Source organism: Myotis daubentonii, chromosome 11 (assembly GCF_963259705.1).
Source record: "Myotis daubentonii chromosome 11, mMyoDau2.1, whole genome shotgun sequence".
Lineage (NCBI taxonomy): Eukaryota > Metazoa > Chordata > Mammalia > Chiroptera > Vespertilionidae > Myotis > Myotis daubentonii.
In genome coordinates this window covers 20,058,413-20,077,116 of record NC_081850.1, presented here as the reverse complement: position 1 = coordinate 20,077,116, position 18,704 = coordinate 20,058,413, and the positions used below count along the sequence as shown (strand labels likewise).

The 18,704-nt window shown below is 38.2% G+C and overlaps 1 protein-coding gene across 1 annotated transcript in view; it reads left to right on the top strand.

Moving 5' to 3' along the window:
• The window catches only part of FOCAD (focadhesin), a 286,965-nt gene that overhangs the window by 62,766 nt on the left and 205,495 nt on the right, over window positions 1-18,704 (top strand). Inside the window, exons 6-7 of the mRNA XM_059656547.1 lie at window positions 11,064-11,165; window positions 14,939-15,143. Of these exons, the coding sequence (XP_059512530.1) occupies window positions 11,064-11,165; window positions 14,939-15,143 (307 nt within the window). The remainder of the gene's footprint in view (window positions 1-11,063; window positions 11,166-14,938; window positions 15,144-18,704) is intronic.

Below are 18,704 nucleotides of genomic sequence, written 5' to 3'. Positions count from 1 at the left end.
CCTCAGCTGAAGTGAGGAAATAGCTGTGAATTCATGAGCAGTAACTGCTTGTTCCAGAATTTGTGCATCTTTCGGATGTGCCAGACAGTGGCTGACATGCACAAATACCAAATGTTATTTGTGGAAAGGTTTGGTCTGATCCTCATCAAGCTGTGCTTCTGAAATAAGGGAATATTAAATGTTGTTGGCAGATAGAATGCTCTGAAATGGGTGATTAGGCCAATAGTAATGGATAGTTATACCCTGAGTAAACTAAAGTTATGCACTCGATATGTGTATTTGTTCATCCCTTTGTGCAAGACTGTAGTTTATTTAGATGGAGAGTTGATTTTAAGAACTTAAAGATGTGTTTCCTAAAGGCTAAGGTACTTTGTAATTCATATTGATTTTTCCCCACTTATCTCTTAAGGCAAATGCATTTATCCCTTAGGGTGAAAAGAGAAAAACAAGAGAAAGTCCCAAGATAAATATACAAAGCACTAAAACCAATTTGTGATTGTTGATATCAAAACATAGCCCAGTTTAATTCTGATAACTAGTTTTTTCTTATTAAACTTTTTTGGCATTTTCTCTTCTATCCATTTGGAAAGACCTCTATCCATTTTGAGTCTGCCATGCAAAGAGCACAGGAAGAGTATTTCGGTTATAGGGAAAAGCATGTGCTTAGATGCTGCTGGGTGGACAGCGGGGTGCACTAGAGGAGTTAACCGGAACTTAGTGTTCAAGGAGGAAGAGGCCTAGCCAGAGGCCCTGGAGAGGTGGGTGTGGCCTAGAATATAATAAGACCATGGCAAAGACTGGGTTTTATTTAAAGAGTAGTGGGGGGTGGGAGTAATGGAAATTCACTGAAGATTTTTCTTTTTAGCTTATTATTTTAAAATAATAGTCTGAAGGTCTTGAAAAGTTGCAAGAACAGAGCAAAATACTCATATACCATTTGCCCAGATTCATCAGTTCCTTTTACACTTTGCCACATCTGCTTTATCATTCTTTCTATATAAGTAAATACACACACACACACACACACACACACACACACACACACACACACACACCCTCCCCTTCAACCCCCCCGGACATGCCCTGGCTTAGTTGATTGGAGCATCGTCCTGTAGACCAAAACGTGTGGGTTCAATTCCCAGTCAGGGCATATTCCTAGATTGTGCCCCTGGCTGGGGTGCATACAGGAGGCAACCAATCAATGTTTCTCTCTCACATCGATGCTTCTCTTTCTCTCCCTCTTCCCCCTTCATCTCTCTCTAAAATCTATAAACATATCCTTGGGTGAGCAAGAGGTAGGGGAGTAAGAGATCAACTAAAGGACTTGTATGCATACATATAAGCATAACCAATGGACATAAGACACTGGGGGATAGGGGAGGCAAGGGGACTGTCTAGGGCGGGGGGATAAAATGGACACATATGTAATACCCTTTGTAATACTTTAAGCAATAAATAAAAAAAAATAAAAAATAAACTATTCATCTGACATAATTTAAACTAAAAAAAAAAAGAAAAAAGAAAAACAAACTCAGAATATTTGAGTAGATTGCATATACTGTATTCAATAGTGTTTCCTAAGAACAAAGTTATTCTCCTATATTACCAGAGTACAGTTATCAAATTGAGAAAATTTAATGTTGATACAATGCTTCAGAATATCGTCTATATGCCAATTTTGTCCTTTGTCCTTTTATACCCCCTTTTGGATCTAGTGTAGGATCACATGTTGTCTTTAGTTGTCATATCTTTTTAGTTGTTTTTTTAAAACTCTCCATCTGAGGATATGTTTATTGATTTTACTTTTTTTTAGGGAGGGGCGATGTGAGAGGGGGGATGCAATAGGGGGAGGGGCGCGATAGGGGAAGGGAGGGGAAGATCGGTGGGAGACGGGGGGGGGGGGGCGGGGGGGGGGAGATGGAGATGTGATGTGAGAGAGGGACATTGACCCATTGCCTGCTGCATGCATTCCAGGGATCAAACCTGCAACCTAGGTATATTCCCTGACCAGGAATCGCATGACCTTTCAACAAATTGCACCACCCTCCAGGTCTCTATTTAATCTTTTAAAATCTAGAACTGTTTCTCATCCTCTTTTGTGACATTGACAATTTTGAATACCATAAAAGTGATGCTTCTCAGGATATTACATCTGCAGGCACTGAGGTCCTCACTGGTTAAACAACAGTGAGATTTTCCATAGAAAATCTCGTCTTCACTGGTGATTTTAATTTTGATCACCCATTCAAGGTGGTATCTGGTTCCTCTATTGTATAGTTACCTTTCTCCTCTTGTAACTAATAACTAATCTGTGAGGCACTTTGAGACCATGCAAATATCCTGGTTCTCATTAAGCTCACAAGCCCCCCACCAATCTTCTCTGTGATGATTTCAATATGATGATTTCCCAACTCCACCAGTCCCTTCACACTTAATGGTGACAGTGGAGATAGAGATAAATTTTAGGAGTAGAAATGATAGGGATCCCTGGAATTACACTTAATGTGTAGATTCTAAACCTCTACCTCTGTAGATTCTCATTTACAAATCTTGGGCGGGAGCCAGTGTGAGTATCTAGAATTTGTATATTTTTAGAAAGTTCCAAGGGATTCTGATGTAGAATTAGGCTTGGGAATCACTGGACAGATCATTCATATACCAGTTAATGCCATGATATTTTATAATTACACTAGAGGCCCAGTGCACGAAATCCCGCAGGACCCCAGACCTGCCGCGCTGCGAGACCCATCTATGTACCTCCTGGTGACCAGTCGTTTGGTCATTACGGCCACTGGCCTTTTATAATATAGAGTAGAAAAACACCCTTAACTTTCTTTCCTTCCACATCTTCATCTTTAAAATGAACATAATTAAGCTCTCAACACGGATATTGAGGTAATAAATGAGATTCTGATTTGAATTTATTTTCTTTATAAGGGAAATCCAAGTTATGATTATGTATACTTCACATGGTGCATATGACTTTTTTTTAAAAATCAAGAAGTTAACGAAATTGAAAACAGTATGTGTCTAAGTCAGAAATATTCTTTAATGTCTTTTTTTATTGAGATATAATTTACCATAAAAGTCATCCTTTTAAAGTGTTCAGTTGAATGGTTTTTATTATATCCACAAAGTTGTTTAACTATTATTGCTATCTGATTCCAGAATATTTTCACCCTCCCCCCCAAGGAAGCACCATGCCCATTATCAGTCAGTCATTCCCAATACTGCATATGCCCAGCCCCTAGAAAACATTACTTTTATCTGTGGGTTTGTCTGTTCTGGACCTTTCATATAAATAGAATCATATAATATGTGGCCTTTAATGACTGGCTTCTTCCACTTAGCATAATCTTTAAGGGTTATCTGTGTTGTAGCATGATTAGTACTTCATTCTTTTTTATGGCTAAATAATATTACATTGCACGAACTACCACATTTTATTTATTCTGTAATATTTTTGCATGTCTACCAATGAATTTTTAGTGTTTTGCCTTTTACATTTATTTCTTAAGGCAAACTACTTTTTATAAGTTACTGAAAAGAAACCTCTTCGTCTTTAAGAATAGTTATTGTTTTTCATTTCTATGCAGATTTCCTTATTTTACTATCTTAATGAGGTTGCTTAGAGTCTTGCAGCTCTAAAATAGCGACTATCACAGTGGTTCTCAACCTTGGCTGCACATTAGAATCACCTGGGAATCTTGTTAAAATCCTGATTTCTGGGCCTCATCCTCCGGAAATTGTGTTTCTTTGTTACTAATGATGAGGCCCAGAAATCAGGATTTTAACAAGATTCCCAGGTGATTCTAATGTGCAGCCAAGGTTGAGAACCACTGGACTATCAGCTATTATCATATGGTTTTGTTGTCAAGGTAAGCATTTTGCTTTTTCGGGCAGTGATAATTTCAATAATTGAATATATTATCTAAAAGGATCCCCTGAGATGTAGATGTTTGGTTTTATTTAGCATAAAGTAAGCATGACACCATCATTTAATCATTTGTACTATGTAATCAAGCTTCCTTAAGGGATTAGAGCCAGTAGAATACATTAATATATTTTGCTGAAATTACAGAAACTTTAATACTTAAGGTGCCATGGTCTCTGGGCAGAACACATTGTATATAACTTACTATTTTTTTAAGGGGAAATGGTGCTTGCTTTATAGTTTTTTTGGAAGTGTTTGTTTAACAAGTGAACTGCAGCAGTTACCCTAGATATGCTTAGTTTAACAGATACATTTTTTTTTTGGAGGTGGGTCAGGACCTTCCTTGATAATCTCACAAAACTTTGGTATTTTTCCCTAGAAAATGTACATGCATGTATGTACAAGTGGGGAAGTATAGCAGTAATACTTTCCAAGGGCCATCTGCCTCTTTGCAGTTTAGTTCTTTCTTTTGAATGGCATGTTTTGCTTATGTTTTTATTTACTCTTTTCTCTTTCCCACCCTGGAGAGTCGTTGTTCACAGTTTATGATTCTAATTATCTGGGCTCTATACCTGGGATTTAGAATCAGACCTAAAGAGTAAGCTGCACACATTGTACAATCTTCTAGTTAGTAATTGCCACTAGAAAACACTTTATAAGTTCTTCGAAAGGTGGATTTTTAATTTAAAATTAGTATGGTAATTTGCTGATAAATGTCTTTAAGACCATAAGATGTTATAATGTTTGCCTTATTAGCCTATTTATCTTATCTCTAGTTTATTTTTATTTTTGGCAATCGTGGCATGTAATTTAATAATACAGTCTTTGGATCCCTATCTCAATGTTTGTATGTTTCTCTCCAGCCATCACCTGCATCTAAACTAGTGCTACACTTGTGACACTAGCAGACACCTTTGCATTAAATCCCTGCCTCTATACAGATGGTGTAGCATAGGATTTCACACTTGAAGCCTATATAATTTTATTAACCAATGTCACTGCAATAAATTTTATTTAAACAAATCCCTGCCTCTCAAAATAGGGATCCTATAAAAGATGGTGTGAGGGCGGAATCATTGTAATATGAAGTATATATATTTTCAAAGAAATGTTATAGTCTCCCTGTTGGCCTTATCGGTCAAAAATAATTTGTCAAATTCAAAATAATTTTTGCTCCAAGTCTTCCTTTTTGGGGGAGCTTGTGTGGACGGGATAAAGTGCTTTCATCCTAAAACACTATAGGATATGTAACAATTCACAATTATTATTTAATTTTCTTTTTTAGAGTAATATTCATTTTGGAATTTTAACCATAATTTTTAGTATTCATTTTTAAACTTAAAATCTGCAGAGCTTTTTTTTTTTTTTTTTTTTTTTTTTTTTAATTCCTTCTTGGCTTCTAACCAGTGCTTTCAAATAAAAATTTAGAGCAGGTAGAGAAATGCTTTTAAAATGCATGTTTGATGTAGTAAGTGCTGCGCTATGCTTCTGAAAGCGCCAGGTCACAGCTGCGTACATGACAATGCCCGTGACTGTAGGCATTGTTTCCTCACACAGAAAGGCGATCCCTGTCTGTCGTGGAATTTATGATGTAAATCAAATCCTGGCTTTCCTCCATTCAGAGATGGAGCAGAAAGGTTGAGGTGACTTAAAGGTTACAAATAACTTTTTGATTTGCCTACCACAAGACTAATTTTTTTTTTTTTTTACTCCTTTTCTGTTAGGATGGATGTACTTACGCTCGGAAAGATGAATCTAGTTACATGCCTTAGTTTACCATTGCCTCTGTGCTGGTCTAGTGGAACCAGGAATTGAGCCTCCCCCCCCCCCCGCCCCCCCACTCCGTTCTGTTAAGATGCACATATTAATGTGTGTCGTTGAAAATATTTTGAAGTATCAGGTACCAAATTCTGTCTGCTTCTTGTGCTTTTCTCCTTTGAGCTTCTGGACTATGAAACTGATCCAGTCAAAGAGTTTAAAAAGGTTATTTGGGGGAAGTGTGTGTGTGTGTGTGTGTGTGTGTGTGTGTGTGTTACATTTATTCTAGATGTGCCTTTGGCACTGAAAGAGAAACAAAAAACATAAGACATAGATCCAGCTTTCAGGCTGCCTATGCTCTAGTTTAAGATACAAACCTACCTGCATGACAATCTAATAGCACCCCATTTGTGGACTATTCTGTGTGCTAGGTACTATGGTAAATACTTAATTTCAAATAGCAATTAAAACATTTACAAATTATGAAATGGGGAAGTGCCGAAGAACGTGCAACACATCGGGTGCTCTATGGTAGGAAAAAACCCTCAACAATGCACAGTGAGGGAGAGATTAGAGGCACCAAAGGCCAATGAAGGGTGACCTGGTTGCCTGGTTTGTATTGATTTTGATCTTTAGAAACAATGTCTTTCTCTTCTAGGAAGAAAGCAGAATCTATTGGATGTCTCAAGAGTTAGAAAATTCTGATTTAAAAAATTTCTGTGGGCTCTTTCTGGACACAGCACTTCTCTCTGAAATAAAAAATATAAGATGATGAGATAAAAATAGGAGACCTCTTTTTTGAGGTCTCAGATTTTAATAGACATTGTTCTTAGAGCCATTTAAGCTTGGCATAGAATTATTAATAGCTGAGAGCCATCATCACTCACTGCTTCTGCTTTTACAGGGTTTGGTTCACCTCTAGTTCTGAGCAGTGTGAAGGTTAGGGCTTTAATGGGTGGCTTGGGTTATATAACTTTAGCAGCAGAAGGTACTTAGTCTGATTTCCTCATTTTACAGATAAAGAAACTGCCCCAAGGAAGGTTAATTCTCTTGCCTGAGATCACACGATTTGTTGCAGAGCCAGAATGTAAATTTGGATATTGACCCTTAGTTCAATGCTTTCCCTCTATTATTTCACCTCACCTCTGCACTTCTAGTTTTTTCTTTTTCTTTTCTGAGATATGGGAGTGGCAGTACAACAGTAAATACTTTTGATGATACTATGTAGGCACTGCTTACATAAATAACAATGATGATGACAGTGCCCCCCATTTGTGTTTGTTTTTCAAAACTTGTAAAACAGTGGCAGACAATAAGCTATACAAGTGATGAGGTTGATTGTATGGTCAACCCCTCTATCATTTTGAATGAAGTATTGTAGTCAACTTACTCTATAACTTGAATAGCAGGTTTGGGGATAATTGAAGTTTTAAGGCATAACCCAGGTTTTGTTTTGGTGTGCTTTTGTACCACATTATTTCTTTTGTGATCAACCATGCTTCTAATAAAGAGCAAAGCTGACTTGTTTAAATTGTGGATCCTTCATGTACCTTGACCTTTCTCAGTTATATGTTCTTGAAAGAAGTAGAATGGCTAACAAGCATTGAGTGAGAGGAAGAAAGAAAACTCTTGAATAATCCATAAATTTCATAATCAGTCCTTGAATACATCAAGAGTGAACTATACTTAGCCTTCTGACATTTTAAATGCTCAAATTATAATATTTTAAATAGGAAAATAACTATTTTCTGTCATATCCAAATTAGTATGTACATTATTTAATGCTGCTTTATTTATTTTGGAAAATGATTCTATATTTTGCAGAGACATAATTTTATAGTTGTTTTCCATTTTAATTTCTCTTACATACCTACTGTTACTATTTGATGACTATATTTTTTATAAGAAACTTACAATTTCGAGCATAATTGATTGATTGCTTTTGGTTCAGTGAGAAGAAGGGTCCAGATGAAATCATAGTTTTTTGTTTTTTTTCAATGACTCAGGCTGGTACGATGTTCTAATCGGCTCTGTGCCTCTCAGTGCTTGTTATTTTGCCTAGTGGAGTGGCTCTTACCCAGGGGCAGTTTTGCCCCCCTGATGACATTTGGTATATCTGGGGACATTTTGATCATCATGACTAAGGTGAATGCTATTAGCATCCAGAGGGGAGAGGCCAGGAATGCTGCTAAACATAGAGTTCATTCGACAAACTCCATAACAGAGAATTGTCTGACCCACATGTCAGTACTACCAAGATTGAGAAACCCTTACATATGGCAGGTGCACGATAAAATATACTGAATTAGAAAATGCATCCATCCTATTACTTAAGCATAAGGCCTCATATATTTTATATGTATATTTACATACCAATTTATCTTTGCTTCATTATGCTTAACATATTAAGACAAAGTTTTTGCAATTATGATTAATTTAGGTTTGTTGATACCGGTTGAAATAGATAATATTTAGTAATCAAATGTTAACAGGAAGATTCATTGTTCTTATTTTGGACTTCTCCCTTAAGGTTTTCATTTTCTTGAAATCAATATTGTATGTTTCCTACCATATTTCCACTTAGATCTGACATAATCATTTCTGTGAAAAAGTTAATTATCCAGATGTCTAAATTAATAATTAATCTGACAATCCTTATCCTGCTATATTCTATTTAATCTTATCTTTAGAGTTTAAGTCTGAGATACTAAGTAGAATGTGCAGAATTCAGCAGCTAGCAAAGGTGGACTCCAGCTTCAAGCAGCAAAGCTAGAGTTGCTAGACTAGATGGTGGTTCTCACAATCCCAGTGAAGTTGAAGCTGAGTTACAGCTGAGTTTTCTGCCATGTGTGCATCGTTTCTAATCTGCCTTTAAAGCTACGTGTCTCTTATTTCTGTTGACCTGATTTAATTTGGACAAAACTGTTAAAAAGGAGATAGATCCTTAACATTTTTAGGGGTTGAGGAGTGGGAAGGGGTAACAAAGGACTTGGAAGAGTATATTATTAAAAGCACTTCAGTGCTTTATAAATCACCCCAAAACTATGTGGTGACTTGTTGGATTTTCTTTTTAAATAGTTATAAATGCCCCCACTAACTGGAGGATTAGTGGTGATTATATCTGATGCTTGTCAGAAGGAAAAGCCATAGATAAAACAATTGCAGTTGCTGTTCTGATCTTTTTACTGATGTTTACTTGAACATGACCTATTGAACTCTTAATCTAAGAAGTTTGGTCAATGATACGTACCTGAGATGCTTTTAGGATTTGTTACATTTGTTACTTAATATCTGTGACAACCATAGTAGAAGCAAGTTCTAGGTAGGTTTAACTGCCAAAGAGTTTGGAATTTGGAAAAGTGATTTTTATATGATTTGAGTTTTGGCATAAAAAAATTGCTTGGAGTGATCCCTTATAATGGCAGTAATCTGATCAGTCAGAAAGAGCCTGTGCTTTAGCAAAACACGCAGCCCGCCAGAGCAGTTAGTGTGTGATAGATTAGGTGAGGTTGAGGAGAAAAGAAGGAGATGGTGTTGTAATTCCCAGAAACTGTGTAGTAGTGTCAGAGAGGTGTTTAAGAGGAGTGTTTCAATGTGATGGAAGCAACATACTTTCCTGTTTAAGAGAGAAAACAAAAATCAGAAAACTTTCTAACTCCTAACAACCTCCCTCTTCTGTGGTGGCTCACTTGCGGTGGTAATCAACCCTGGCAACACATGAGAATTGCTAGAAGAGTTTTTAACAACGACTGATGCCTGGGCTCCACTCCTGGCAACCTCAGTATAATTGAGACCTAGACTTTGGCACTTTTTAAAGAGCTCCACAGATGAATCTGACTTGCAGACCAGGGTTAAGAACCACTGCCTCATGGCAGTGCATCAGAACTGGAGGGCTGCTAGGTCTGGGCTGGAGCTGAGAATTTACAGTTCTGATAAGTTCCCAGGTGATACTGATCTTGCTGGTAAGGTGATCGCACATTCTTACATCATTTCGGTAACTAGTCTGCTTGCTCTTTCTTTTCTTTTTTTAAGATGGATACTTCTGTATTTTTAATTTATAATGAGCTTTTACATTATTTTTGTTAATCCTCACTGAGGACATTTTTTCAGAGTGGGAGGGAGGAAGGGGGAGAGAGAGAGAGAGAGAAACATTAATGTGAGAGAGGCACACCAATTGGTTGCCTCCTGCACACACCTTAACTGGGCTGGAGGTCAAACCTGCAGCCTAGGTCTGTGCCCTTGACCAGGAATCAAACCCAAGATCCTTTGGTGCTTGGGCCGATGCTCTAATCACTGAGACCACTGGCCAGGACAGCATTTACATTTTATTTAAAACAAATTTTTGGAAGAAGCCACATCCATAATAACTAAAATGTTGTATAATGCTTCATAGTTAAAAAAATATAATGAATTTACAGTTTCTAGTAGACTTTTTGAACTATTTAAAATAACTTACTTGTGCTTCTTTTTTTCTTAAGAGTACTTTAGCCCTACCCGGTTTGGCTCAGTGGATAGAGCGTTGGCCTGTGGACTGAAGGGTCCCAGGTTCAATTCCGGTCAAGGGCATGTACCTTGGTTGCGGGCGCATCCCCAGTAGGGGGTGTGCAGGAGGCAGCTGATGGATGTTTCTCTCTCATCGACGTTTCTAACTCTCTATCCCTCTCCCTTCCGCTCTGTAAAAAATCAATAAAATATATATTATAAAAATACTTTAGATTTCAGATTTTATGATATACATATTTATATATACATGTTTACATTTATATTTCTAGGTATCTCCATGCACATAGCCCAAATAAAAAGATTCATCCTCATTGGAGAGAAATTTCCAGCATTTTCAGTTTAAGCAGTTTTTTGAGATGGGAGAAATATTTTCTTCTTCCTCTTCTTAAATATGCTGGGGGAACGCAGAGCCGTGACTGAGAGGAATGGTGCGGGGAGTGGGAATGGAGGAGAGGCAGTGCTTAGGAGTCGGGGCAATGTTAGAGAAAAATGGAACCTTTCAGGTTTGGAAAGAGCAGCAGGCGGGGAGGCATGACTTTCAGGAGTGAAGGCATCAGGGATGGAGAGGAGACAGCTGCTGGGTCAGGAGCTTGGTCGGCCAGAGATCTGTTAAGTGGCAGAGAGTCTGTTCTCAGATTCGGGTCTCTCAGACTCTCTGGGTTTATTCTCTTTTCTGCAAAACAGCTTAAAGGGGGAAAAAATGTCAGTTCTAATGAACCAACTCTGCAACAATGCAGCAAATGAGAGTTTGTGGCAATTATGAATTCTGCAAAAAATCTCTAGATGGCATTGGCTTTTTTCCCCCTGCTATATTCGGATATTGAGTCCTGAAATGACAGTTTCCAATGTGACTTCCTGTGTTTTTCAGAAATCATCCTCAGCCTTTGATCACTGTGCTCGAGCACAGACCTGATTGCTGGCCCGTGCTTTTGCAGCAGCTGACAGCTTTTTTCCAGCAATGCCCTGAAAGGTAATGTGAAGTGAAATAGCGAGGGCGACGGAGTGGGGTATGCTAATTTTAGAACTTGGCTTTTTCTTTTTTAAGCTGCTTTGACTACAGTGTCTTCTCCTGAAGAAAAGTCTTTGAGCATATGTAGTTTAATATTTTCTTTTTAAGAGTAAAACAAAAACCTACCGTATTTCTTGATTGTTCAACTTTTAAATATGAGAGCAGCTATTATTAAAGAAGTTAAGCATTGGTTATTAAGGAAACTTGACTAGAGATATTCAGTAAACTACTACGATTTTTAATTTTTTTAATGATAAATCATTTTTTTAAATGTTTTTATTGATTTCATAGCGGAAGGGAGAGGGAGAGAGAGATAGAAGCATCAATGATGAGAGAGAATCATTGATCAGCTGCCTCCTGCATGCCCCCCACTGTGATCGAGCCCTGACTGGGAATCGACCTGGTTCATAGATTGGCACTCAATCACTGAGCCACACCGGCTAGGCTAATGATAAATCATTTTAATAGTTGTGTTAAACAATTAATATAAAGCAAAATAACATAAGTCAGCTACTTTTTCCTAGAGATAATATAAAATAGGGCATAAGGCTTTGATACGCCATACATAATACATTTAGAAGATATAACATATATGTATTATTTTATATATATATGTTACAGGGTGTCCCGCAAAATGTATACACATTTTAACAACTGATAGCTCAATTTTGAAAATGAAATGTATTTTAGTAAACACTGCCTTTATAATTACTCAAAGTGTGTATATACATTTTTTTGGGGGGGACACCATATATATATATATATATATATATATATATATATATATATATATATATATATATATTAATCCTCACACAAGGACATGCTTTTATTGATTTTTAGAGAGAGAGAAAGGGAGTGAGGAGGGGGAGAGAGAGAAACATTGATGTGAGAGTGAAACATTGATCAGTTGTCTCTCACATGTGCCCCAACCAGGGATTGAACCACAACCTCGGTATGTGCCCTGACTGGGAATCAGACCCATGACCTCTCCATGTATGGGGTGATGCTCCAACCAACTGAGCCACCAGCCAGGGTGGGGGCATTATTTTACAACCAAGTTCTGCATTCATTTATAGAAGGCCTTGTGATGTTAAAAACTTCACCTTCATGGAACTGAGAATTGCATAAATTGACATTGATGTCATGGTCCCTAGACCAGGATACTTTCGTCTAACATATTTTCCAGCTGAGGGAACTGAGGAGAGCAATATTAAATGACTTGCTCAGGTCACATGGCAAGTTAATGGTGGAGCCGGGCTGGAAGCCTCAGCGTTGGACTCTCACTTCAGGCCTTTCCCCGCCACTTCTCCCTCAGTGGTAAACAGAAAGATTGAAGATGTATATGTAGATACACTTGATGACATTTTTAAACATTCTGGATCACTTTGGGATTTCAGGTTATGTTTTATTATTTCCCTTTTCTCCTTAAGCCCTGGTAATTTCATACATGTGTACTGAAGTGATAGTTAATCATTAGATACCACATAAGTAATGCAATATATAAAATCAGGACGGATTAAGCCAAGGAGAGTTTTAAATGCATAATAGTATATTGTCCTTAAGAAAGTTCAACATTATGCTTCTGATGTCAAATAATGACAGCATCTCGGAAATATATTTTTGTATATGAACCTTGCATTTCACCTTCAGCATCTCAAAGTGGGAGAAAACTGATAAGCTATTCGTGGATGTTCTTGACACCTGGAGAGTATTTATTCTGTGGGGAACACATTGTTAGAGAGAGAGAGATGGTGAGACAATGTTTCTTAAATCTCTTTTTTGGAAACCTGTGCTTCATAGTCTAACTCATAATACATCATCTGCTTGCTTGATCTACGAAGCTGTTTTTAGTTTCCTAAAGTGGATGGTTGGATAAAGAAATATGTTTCAGTAATAATTATTAACTCAAAGTCCTTCTTTTGTGGTTTGTTGTGTGTTTTTTGTAGATTATATAAGTATTTTTGCTCTTGAGGAAAAAAAATTAACCTCCAGACTGTGAGTTCCATTAGAGCAAGGATCTAATCTGTTTTTTGTTTCTAGCACATAGAAGAATGAATGGTATGGTATTCAGTACATTTTGCAAAGCGAATAAGTAAATGGATAAATTAATTAAATCTTATCAATTTGATAACTTAAGGTTATTAATGTTAATGATATTTTAAAATCACATTGCTGTGGAATTTATAATGTTATAAAGTTACATTGTCAGTCATAATTCTAATAGTATTTCCTTCATGCAGCATACCTTTCTTTTAGCGATATTCACTTTCTATACTCTAGTTCAGGAACAAAACTGATTGCCCCTGTTAGATTCTATGCCTCTTAAGAATAGATAATGCCTGGTTTATCTTTGTATCTAATACTTTTTTATGGATAATAAATATGAAAAACATTAATATTTTAATTGGTGTATGCAAATTATAAAACAACTCTAAATTTAGCGTAACTGAATCAGTTAATTTAATGATAGACTGAGCATCTCTTTGAAGGACTACTGTGTACAGTTATTGGTTATACAGAAGTAAACAGAAATCCATAGTCCATGCCCTCATTTGGCTTATAGTCTGGCAAGGAATAAAGGTATTGAATAATAGTGATAAAGTCATTGTCCGTTGGAAGCAGATAATAAGGCTCCGACCCAGGTTAGGTGTCAGGGAAGGCCCTCAGGAAGTCATTTTAAAGGAGAGAACTGAAAGATGATAGAAATTGGGCAGAGGAAGGAACAGGAAAGGGAGAAAGGGGACAGGATTACAGGCAGAGGGAATAGCAAGGGAGAAAGAAGCCTGGATGATTACATGGGAGATTCAGTGGAGAGTGGAGAAGAGCCAGAAAGGAGGCTGGAAAGATAAGCAGCAGCAAAATTATGGAGGGTTTATGAATGGGACTAAATATTTTAAGGGTAAACTCTTTCAAGCTAGTTAATGACATGATGAAATTTTACATTTGAAAGGTCATTTTGGCAACTTTGTACTTGGAGTTATTGGGATATATTGAAATCTAAAGATACAAAAAATTGGTAATGTTTGCCTTCTTCCTCTGCATAGGAATAGCTTACAAGGAGGGACTTGGCAGGTTACTTCACCTCCTTCTGCCTCAGTTTCTGCATAATTGGGGTATAATATTTTATTTTATTTTATAACTTTGTAGTGAGGATCAAATGACCTTAAAGGCATAAGGTGCAGTTATTTGCACACCCTGTTAACGAGTAAATATTAGCTTATAATCTTCATATGTTGTCTTTGTGGCTTTGTTGTATATAGAACCTCATGTACACAGTTTTTCTGAAAATGCATGCCTGGATTATATTCCTGGAAAATGGGCCTTGACATCTATAATTCTTGAAAGGTTCTCAGATGATTCTGTTGTTCACCAAAGACAGATGCTGGAGATGTAGTGTGAGATACAGATGCTATTCTAGTGTGAGATACAGATGCTATTCTAGTGTGAGATGCAGATGCTATTCTAGGGTGAGATGTAGATGCTATTCTAGGGTGCGGGTAGAGACCCTGAGTTCTGGCCAGCAGCTTATGGTCTCCGGGGGCTGTCATTTTCTCCAGCGCACAAGGAACTGTTTGGTGAGGGTATAGGCAGGTCATGGTGGAATAGAAGAATCATAAAAAGTAGTTACACCTGCTAACACAGTTCATGATAGGTCCGGAGCCATTAGTTGATACTCGGACACTTACTTGCTTGATACGCTGTGACTGGCTTTTGTGTCACATGATTTCCAGGTCGGAAGCTTCATGCGTCCAAATAATGGCACCATTTCTCTGGTATCTGTATTGTGAGCCATCCCAGTTGCAAGAATATGCTAACCTCAGACTAGCCCTGCTGAAGGTCCTCCTTCAACCCCGGGTTCTCTGTGACAAAGAACAGCCATCGGCCCTGGAGCAGCAGATCCTTCAGCTGTGTTGCGACATGGTCCCGTGCCTGCAGGTAAGGCCTTTCCTCCTCCCCGCGGAGCATCGGCACGTGCCGATTGGCATCGTCACGTGTAAAGTAGAACCCTGTGACTTGGCAGACTCAGGCACAGTCCCGGCTCCGGAAAAGCTTGCAGGCTTTTGGAAAGGATGAAGGAACCAAATCTAGATTTAAGGCTGATGTATACAATGTTAACTAAATTCAGAGATATGTAAATCGGCACACTCCATGTTAGGATTAGTAGGAGTGAAAACTTTCCTTTGCTTCAGAAAGGCTTCTCAGGAAAAAGAATCTTGAGTGGAATTTCTCCTTGTGCAAGAGACTAAGCGAGTTATCAGAAAAATAAAAAAGATCTCTTTGTGCAAATTAGAAAAAGGTGTATGTCAGGGCAGACAGAGCCCTGGGACCCAGGGCTGACGGCCCAGTGCTGGCTCGGTTGCCTTTTCCACGTGTCCCCGGACAACATGTGCGAGGCCCTGACGGGTCCTGCTTTTGAGAAGCCCAGGGTCTAGTCAGGGAGTTAAGCCAAGTATATAAATTTTCATAATTCAGAGTAGGTGGATGAAAGATGTTTAACAGAGGTATGGATAAAACGCCTAGGGAGTTCAGGGGAGAGATAAATCTGAGCTAATGTCTCTATAACTGCAGATAAAAAAAAAAAAAAAAAAAAGACACACCAAAAACTGCAGTTGCCAGTGTGTTGTGATTTTAATGTAGTGGTTCATTTGTCAGGCCATCCCGTCCCGTGACTGGGGTTTGTCCTTTGCCTGGCATCTGAGCACCATGTGGCTTCGTGGATGGAGAGAATATTTTTCAAAGTGATCACTTGCAGTCACAGATAACCTGTTTTAAGTTGTGTTAGCAAGGAATGATGAGAGCGACTCTTGCCTTTGTGACTCAGAAATTGGCCTTTCTGTGATCAAGGCAGAGCAAAGGGAATTAACAGGAATTCTCCTGTGGCTTTTCCCAAGCTTTTGTTTTGTGTGGGCAGTAAGCAATGTGGTGAACAGCTTGAACTAGGGTACACTCTGTCACTCCTTGGCGTTACCCTGCTCGCTGCTCTTGGATAGGTGTTGGTCTTCATCTTCATGAGCCTATATTGACAAGCCTAAATACTTATTTGAAGTGAACTCTGTGGAATATTTCTGGGAATATGAAACTTGTTAATATAGCTGAGATAGATGAGGAGAAAAAAAGGATACACCATTTGAAACAAATGGAACTATCAACATAAACACATTTAATCACTGAACATATTGGCTTTTTTTAGAATGAGGAATCTGAATGTTAGGAAGGATTTTGGTAGCAATGTAATCCATGTTCCCACTGATTACAGGCATTTCTTACACTCTTTAAAAGACAACCTTCCCATGAATGTGAAATATTTTAGTGACAGGAAGCATGCTATTTTGCAAGAAAACCCTCCCTCCCTCCCTCCCTCCCTTCCTTCCTTCCTTCCTTCCTTCCTTCCTTCCTTCCTTCCTTCCTTCCTTCCTTCCTTCCTTCCTTCCTTCCAGCAAGTACTTCTTCTAATTTACCTGCATTTTCCCAGGACTTTACTCATTAGTCACAATTCTTCTCAGAAAAAAAGCTTTTTCAAAAGCTCATCTGCATCCTATGTTGTGTTGTTTTTCTCTGCCTTCCTTTTCCCTCTTCCATCCTTCCCTCCTTTCCCTCTCTTCCTCCTTTCTTTCCTTCATCCATTTCTTTACTTCTCCATATGAAATGGTTTCCAGACTTCACTGTCCTATGACAGGAATTCTCTAGTTTATTGGCGCTCAGATTGTGTTACTATGAAGTGTTCCTCTTAGTGCTGAATACAATCTGAGCACCTGCAGAGAATCACATTAATTATTATTATTATTATTTTTAGAAATAGCCATGCCACCCTACTGGCCTATGATCAGAGGGTGGTCAGTGGAACTTCTGTTTCCTTTTCTTCTCATGCCAGTTGCCCTTCAATTTATATTTTCTTACTGGGACTTACCTGTCTTAAACTTTACTGTTGACTTTGGTCCTAGCAGTTCTTTCTTTTTAATTGTGACTCTTGTCATCACACATGTTACCATTGTACATGATCTGTTTCTACTTCAAAATGTTTCTTGTTAAGAATTTTGGTAATGATAATGATTAGAGAGCCTTTAATGCTAACTTGCTGAGGTTGCTTTCAAAAACTTTTTTATTATGGAAAATTTCAGTTATGCACCAAAAAAAATGCATTCAAGGAAATGTCAGACATGAGGCTTTACTTAATTTTAAATCCCTTCCCTTTTTTGGTGGCCTTTTGCCTCTCCTTCTCTGTATTTGCAAAAGAGCAAAATAATTTACTGAACCTTTTACATTTATTTTTTTTATAACTTGGTACTTTGGACTATCTCCTCCCACTTGATCTTATAATATCTTTTTTCTCTTGTTAGGATTACTTTTTCTCTCTGTGTATAACTTGGGGTTATTATGGTGGCAACGACTGGTGAAAGGTACAGCTGGTCAACTGTAGGCTTTCCTGTTGATGAATTTAACAGACACAGGCTCCTGATTGAAGCAGATGGTTCATTGTTTGTAACCTAATCTCTGGGAAATGCCAGTGTGTCTGCTAGCAGGACCATATCCTTTTTTTTTTTTTTTCTTTTTTCTTTTTATTTTATTTTTTTAAAATATATTTTATTGATTTTTTACAGAGAGGAAGGGAGAGAGATAGAAAGCCAGAAACGTCGATGAGAGAGAAACATCGATCAGCTGCCTCCTGCACATCCCCCACTGGGGATGTGCCTACAACCCAGGTACATGCCCTTGACCGGAATCGAACCCGGGACCCTTCAGTCCGCAGGCCGACGCTCTATCCACTGAGCCAAACCAGTTTCGGCTCTTTTTTTTTTTTTATTGCTTAAAGTATTACAAAGGGTATTACATATGTGTCCATTTTATCCCCCCGCCCTAGCCTCCCCTATTCCCCAGTGTCTTATGTCCATTGGTTATGCTTATATGCATGCATACAAGTCCTTTAGTTGATCTCTTACCCCCCTACCTCCTGCCCCCCAACCCTCCCCGGCCTTCCCGCTGCAGTTTGACAATCTGTTTGAGGCAGCTCTGCCTCTGTATCTATTATTGTTCAAAAGTTTATAATGGTCTCTATTGTCCATGAATGAGTGAGATCATGTGGTATTTTTCCTTTATTGACTGGCTTATTTCACTTAGAATAATGCTCTCCAGTTCCATCCATGACGTTGCAAATGGTACGAGTTCCTTCCTTTTTACAGCAGCATAGTATTCCATCATGTAGATGTACCACAGTTTTCTAATCCATTCATCTACTGATGGGCACTTAGGCTGTTTCCAAATCTTAGATATGGTGAATTGTGCTGCTATGAACATAGGGGTGCATATATCCTTTCTGATTGGAGTTTCCGGTTTCTTGGGATATATTCCTAGAAGTGGGATCACAGGGTCAAATGGGAGTTCCATTTTCAGTTTTTTAAGGAAACTCCATACTGTCTTCCATAGTGGCTGCACCAGTCTGCATTCCCACCAGCAGTGCACAAGTGTTCCTTTTTCTCCACATCCTCTCCAGCACTTGTC